The sequence below is a fragment of the Trypanosoma rangeli genome (genome assembly GCF_003719475.1).
Source record: "Trypanosoma rangeli strain AM80 chromosome Unknown Tra_15.4_contig_00447, whole genome shotgun sequence".
In the NCBI taxonomy this organism is placed as follows: Eukaryota; Euglenozoa; class Kinetoplastea; order Trypanosomatida; family Trypanosomatidae; genus Trypanosoma; species Trypanosoma rangeli.
In genome coordinates this window covers 1,827-8,243 of record NW_021706186.1, presented here as the reverse complement: position 1 = coordinate 8,243, position 6,417 = coordinate 1,827, and the positions used below count along the sequence as shown (strand labels likewise).

Here is a 6,417-nt window from a genome sequence, read left to right as displayed (position 1 = left end):
GGGGGGGTGTAAACAATAAAGAAATGGGAAAAAAAATGTTACTTTGCAATAACAATAATATGACAACATAGATTGCAACAGTAACAATAACATAATAAAAGTTAGATAATGATAATAATATTAAAAGCAAAGTAAAAGCCCCCCTCACTGGGTAAACTCTACGCAAAAGCAAGAAAATGGTGATAAAAATAAATGCAACAGTAAATAATATCATAATGCAGAATCCCCAATACACCTTGTACGTACAACCTTATTTACGTATTTATTTACAAATGCTTTCATAATTACACATCATCCCATGTGCACACCATCACGTCTCAGGTACAAAAAACAACAACAACAAAACGACAAGAATACACGGTAGCAACCAAACAAACAATATAGTGCCAACGTATATTATTCGGCAAAAAACACAGTACGTCTCTTTTCCCAATAAACAATGCGCGGCCATAACAGGATACAAATATATATATATATAAATCACACCGCCACAGTAACGATAGGAAAATGAATCCTTCGCCCCCTTCCAAAGGAAGGCGGCCAGACGCAGACGGCCGCAGCCAGTGCTGCGCGTTCTTTTTTTTGTGTGCTGTTTCGGGCGCGTTGCGAGTGCCTCGTGCGTGTGGGAAGGAACGCGCAAAGCGTTTGTGTGAGTTGCGGTGGTTTTTCTTCGCCGGGTTTTTGGGTGGCGGGTCGCTGCACCCACGGTGGGCCCGAGCCTTTGCTCCGCTCCGTTGGGAGGGGGCAGGGGGCGAGTGGCTTTTTCCTTGGCGAATTGCCTTGTGCAGAAACAGGGAATTTGCTGCTCACAGTTATTCCCTTGAACCTTTATTGAAATCTTTTGCTATTACTATGGTTGTTGCCATTATTACACGTCATATGTCATTAATTTTTGTCTGTTATAAAATAAAGCGAATTACAGGGCTAGCCAAAAGTCATGTTGAAGTGCGAAGAGCGCGATTTGTTTTTAGAAGCTTTGGTGCGGCGCAAGGTTCTTTTGAGTACACTTCAAACGAGTATTCGGCAGAGTGGTGCATCCAAAAAAGGTAGTGGAATGGTGTGTTCTAATTCTGCGATGACGTTATGGGAGAAGGAAACGGAATGTGCGTGCTGGTGTGAAATCGTTGCCGCCGATACTTCAATGAGTCCCGAGGAAAAGTACAACACCCTTGTGGCGAAAGTGAGGTGTACTGAGTGTTTTGACGGGGAGTATATCACTGATTTGGAGGCTTGGAGTCCGTTCTTTGCGCTGGCTGCCTCGTTGGCCATGCTTCGTTATGGGCGGTTTTCCTCGGAACACCAGACAGCATTAGTTGAACTGGCCATAGCTTATACTGCAAAGGGAGCTTATGCTAGAGCGCAAAAGCTCCTGAAAACTGTGCTACGTGGGGAAAAGTTGGATGATAAAATGGCGTCATTACACAGGGAATTGAATCTCTTTTTACTTTTGGTAGAAGGTAAACATGTCGCCCACATCGAGACAATAACTTCAACACGTCTTTCTCCTCTTTGTTTTTGTGATCCACAAACAAGAGACGCCGTGCAGGACATGAAATGTCGTCTTAAAGAGTGTGAACAATGTGCCCTTCCCATTCCAGTTATGCTTTACTGTTACATCAGTGTAATCGGTGCAGCCCTTGATCTCTGGTTGAGGCTGAAAGAAGAAGCTCAACAACTGTTGCTTAAGAAGGATATTCTTCTAAAAACATCACAGGTAACTTTGCAAAAAGAATTACAGACACTGAGGGAAGAGGCTCACCGGAGAGTTGAGCAAAGGTGTGTGATTAATCTCAAAAAAGAAACAACGAGGCAGTTTATCGACTCCATAATAAATCAGTGTGAAAAATTTCTTCGTGTTAACAAGTGTGTTGACTTTGCGGCGGTGTGGATCTTCGCCTTTGTAAAGCTGAGATGGGAAAAGGAGCATGGTGGATCGTCATCATTGCGTTTTGCTGAACAATTCGTTGCGTGTTATCGTGACTCGTTATTTGATTCTTCGCTTTCCACAATTTTTCTCAATGAGAGTAAGCTAGCGTTAAAAGGAGATAAACCACTTGGGTCCTACACGTGCGATTTGACAGGCGTGAAGCTTCCCTTGATGCAGGATGGTTTTGTCTCAGATCGTCTATTTCTTGCACTCAGCGTTGCCGAGGATATTTCCTTGTCGCCCAGGCCTTAGTGCCATTTTTTTTGTTTTGTCGGGGAAGCAATATATAAGTGGAGTACCTGTCTCTGAAAATGCATCTATATGCAGTCATAGATAAATGTATTTCTTTTTCTGTGTGTGTTTTTCTCATCATTATTGACTTGATAGATATGCACGAACTATTTTTACTCATCCAATTTTAGTCTTGACTTTTTTTTTGTGGTTGCATGTTTTTTTTTTAGACTTGTAATATGCATTTGTGTTTACGTTTTATTTTTGAAGAAAAACAACAATAACAACAGCTGATGATAATGCTTCTTTTCCTGTGTTGTTGTTGAATCTTGGGCAAACAACAACAACAATAAACAATAATAGACAACAAGAAGGACATTAAATGGCTAGCCGGAGTAGGCTTCTCAGTTGTGTGTATGGTTTTTATATTGCCATGCATCCGTGGCTGAAGGAATCGGGGTATGTAAAGGTGGGCTACACAGCAAACCTTTCTTGCCGACTTGAAATGGCTTCGTTTACGACGTGTTTCACTCCTGAGTGGTCATATTTTGCTGTTTTTGAGTTGGAGAGCATCAAGGAAGCTTTTCTTTTGGAACAAGCAGTGCTTTTTCTCTTTAAGGATAGACGTGTTTCTCAGCGTGAATTGATTCAGGGGCATGCTATGGATGTCGTAGATGGGGCGCGGCGTGTTTGTGCCGCGTTGAACCTCAACGCAATAGTTAATATGGAGCCAAACTACAACTTGAGTGAAAGAATTGTTTGTGATAAGAGTGGAAAAGTGTCTTTTTTTGATGCCCCCCCGACACGTGATGCTCTAAAATCAACAACTCTTGGGAAGTACATTGAACTACTAGAGAAACTACGTCAGTCTATACATGCGTGTTCGGTATGTGATAATGTAACTGTGGAGGGGGGAGAGACCTTTGATGACAATGAGGAGGATGTGGAATACAACTTTGACATTTTGGAGTCATGTAAAGAGGAATCTTTTTCTTTAACCGCACTTCGCCCATATCAGCAAGAAGCCGTCGCACGGTGTAATGAGGAACTTGAGAGTAGTGGTGTCGCCATCTGCCAAATGGCCTGCAGATGTGGGAAGACTCCCGTTGCATTTAAACTCATAGAGCATTGTTTACAGCGAAAACAAGATGCAAAAGTACTTTATCTTGTGCCGGGGCTAACGTTACTCCGACAAACAGCAATAAAATTGTACAGTTATGGACTAAGGGAAATTAAATATCTTCTTATTGGCTCTTATCCTAGCTCTGTATTGCTTGGTAATGGGCAGTCCCTGATGATGACGACTGATGCAGAGGTGGTGGAAAGTGCCCTGAAGGGGTCCTCATCACAAATGGTTATTATTAGTACCTATCACTCATCACATATTCTATCAAAACTTTCGGGCTTTGACCTAACCGTGTTTGATGAATGTCATCGCGTTTGTGGAAGTGCTTCAGTAACGAACTTTAACAGTGTTCTTTTCCAACCACGTTCTGGAAAACGCTTATTTCTCACCGCGACTCCTGCCTATGATACACCTATAAAAATGGACAATACACATCTTTTTGGTGGAATAGCATACCGGTACTATTTACGAGAAGGGATTGACAATGGATACGTTAATGCCTTCTCATTACGAATTATTCTAGGAGAAAACATGGATGACATGAATCCGTACTTCTACGAAGCCATGCGGATTGTAGATAAGATGATTGTCTACTGTCAAAGTATTGAACACGCCATACAACTTACAGCACGTTTACAGTGCCCTTTCCCAGGCGACGTTGTCCCATTTAGTGTTATGCTTGCGCATTCAAGAATGGGAGGCACAGCTGTTGCAAATACTCTGCATGATTTTTCTGTCTCAAAGCGTTGTATATTATTGAATGTTCGCCTATTTCAAGAGGGTGTGGAGATACCTGACCTTAATGCGGTTTTTTTTGCTGCGCCAAGATACAGTTCCCGTGATATTATTCAGAGTATTTGCCGACCACTCAATAGGATGGAAAATAAACCGAAATCTTATGTCTTTCTGCCAGCTACCATCGATAATAAGTTACCCGAGGCTCATCCCGTTAATCTTAAGAAATTTTCTACTCTGATTCCCTTTACAGACGCGTTAATGGACGAGGATCCCATTCTATTTGAGTATCTGATAGATCCTCAGAAAGTTTCTTACGACATTGACGTGGTGGGTCTGAGATCCCTTAAACTGTCTACTGAGCGATTACGGAAGTTTGTTCTTCCCGCCATCCGAAGAGGGGTCCGATATAGCAGTCAAAAAACCGATAGACTACATAGGGCTGCACGTATACCGTGGAAATCTGCCTTTGGTGAACTGAAGCGTATTGTTTTGGAGTGTAACCGATATCCAAAAACGAACGATGCCTGGGTAATTGGTAAACAATCAGTTTCTATGGCTCTATTTTACCGCTATGTACGAAAGGGATATCGCCAGTACATAAACAACGAGCACTCTTACCTGAAGTTGTACCAGATTCGGGATTTGGAGTCACTTCCGCTATGGCGCAGTTATGGTATGCAGGGACCATATCCGTGGGAGGAGTCTCTCCGCACTCTTCGTGATTACCTCAAGGCGCACGGGGCTGTGCCCCCACTTGATGTGCACAAGGGAGGATACATTGGCTTAGATGCCACACCATTTGAGCGTCTCAGTGGAACGCTGATGCACATTAATCAGTCCGATGCACACGACAAAATGCGTCTGGATCCGGCGAAACAAAAGTTTATAGAAGACCTATGCAAGCCATATGGTTTTAAATGGCGAAAGCGGCGTGATGCATCTGGGAAGGTGCTTCCTGGAGAGAAAACTTTTATTACTGAGTCCTACGAGGAATTTAAGAAATTGTATGAGGCTCGCCATAGAAATCGGTTTCAAGAATTTCTGGACCAACACTTTCCTGGATATCCAGAGAAGCATGAGAGGATGGAGGATCCACGAAACCTAAGGAACGGCTGTGTTCCTCCTCGACATGTATCGCGAGACGAGTGCAGCGAACCATACACTGCTGGACGAGTGATGTGTAGGGTGTGTCGAAGGCACATTGCCGTGAAGGCATGGGATAGACATTTAAAGAGCCAATCGCATCTCGCCAAGTTGGGAGAGGTAACATTATGAGAGCCCTTTCATGACCAAATAACTGAAAAATACAAGTGTTGAGTTAATAACTGCTTCACAGCGACCTTCTCAAGCGTATGGCTTTTTTTTTGTTTTGCACATCTATCCTGGTGTCTTGGGCCCTCCTCCTACAACTTTATGTACTAATTTTAAATTTTATTTACTGTTGTTGTTTCTTTGCACTGCTGCTGGGACTCAAAAATCAACAATAAGTGAAAAAGGAATAAAAAATCAAGTATACAAAAAAGGCAAGGAATAAATATATGTCTATATTTGTTAGAAAAGGCGCAGCACGTAGAGTTAATGCAGAGCGCCTTTATGCGTTCAATAAGACACTCAAAAAAGACGCTCTGCGTGAACGAAGTTACTGGGATGTGAGTAAAGAGCCATCCAATTAACAGTTGGTCCTATCGCCGCTGGAAGGAACACAGTGAAGAGTTGTCCATCTTTGAAGACAAGCTGGATAAGGTGCCGGTAGATCAAAAATTCACGGTGAAGAAGCTATTGACTGTGGCGAACATCTCCATTGTCGGCCCCATTGTCTTCTTCTTCTATTTTGTTTTCTGTTACTGGCGTCATCGTCTCTGGGGCATCACGCCCATCAACAGTGCGGGTGCGATTGTGAGGGATGCGCAGAACCTCCCACGACCACCAGGCTACTAAACCAAACTTAGTTTGTAAAAGCGCCTTCACGGCTACAATTTAGTAACTACTCACGAAATAGGCGGAAAAGAATATTTCTTCTCTAGACCATGTATTTCTGCTTCTTTACTGCCTTTTCAACCACAGGAGGGCAAACTGAGCTGCCACTTTTGTCATCGATGATGTCGGTTTACCAAACCTATATCTGAGATCAATAATACCTGCGTTGGCTGGCAGGCGTATCACATACTGTATAGTGAACAATGACTCCACCCAAGATATGAATTTTTGTTGTGTTTGGTCTTGCTTTTTTGATCAAGAATCTGGGAGGTCGCCGAAGGAATTTATGAGCATCCTTATTTTTGTTTGCACTCGCCCTCAACTGCGTTGTGTGTGCCTTATTGTTGTTTTTTTTTCCTTTCTAACCGTCTAACGGTTTCTACATCCGCAGGTGTAATGTCATCATTCCAATGAGTCG

At 42.8% G+C, this 6,417-nt stretch overlaps 2 protein-coding genes and 1 pseudogene across 2 annotated transcripts, besides 5 other annotated features; all 3 read left to right on the top strand.

Annotated features, from left to right (window-relative positions):
- Positions 1-47: 47 nt before the first annotated feature.
- Positions 48-124: a microsatellite.
- Positions 125-323: 199 nt separating this feature from the next.
- Positions 324-379: a microsatellite.
- A 78-nt stretch (positions 380-457) lies between these two features.
- Positions 458-481: a microsatellite.
- Positions 482-584: 103 nt separating this feature from the next.
- Positions 585-625: a microsatellite.
- A 312-nt stretch (positions 626-937) lies between these two features.
- On the top strand, positions 938-2,179 carry TraAM80_08668 (uncharacterized protein; the record flags this gene model as incomplete). The annotated part of the gene is made up of 1 exon (XM_029385408.1): positions 938-2,179. One exon carries the CDS (start codon positions 938-940, stop codon positions 2,177-2,179), a length of 1,242 nt encoding a protein of 413 aa, XP_029234786.1.
- Positions 2,180-2,494: 315 nt separating this feature from the next.
- Positions 2,495-2,531: a microsatellite.
- Positions 2,532-2,540: 9 nt separating this feature from the next.
- TraAM80_08667 (helicase-like protein) lies at positions 2,541-5,297 on the top strand (the record flags this gene model as incomplete). Its single annotated transcript, XM_029385407.1, has 1 exon — positions 2,541-5,297. One exon carries the CDS (start codon positions 2,541-2,543, stop codon positions 5,295-5,297), a length of 2,757 nt encoding a protein of 918 aa, XP_029234785.1.
- A 263-nt stretch (positions 5,298-5,560) lies between these two features.
- TraAM80_08666 (hypothetical protein) lies at positions 5,561-5,958 on the top strand (annotated as a pseudogene).
- The last annotated feature ends 459 nt before the right edge of the window (positions 5,959-6,417 follow it).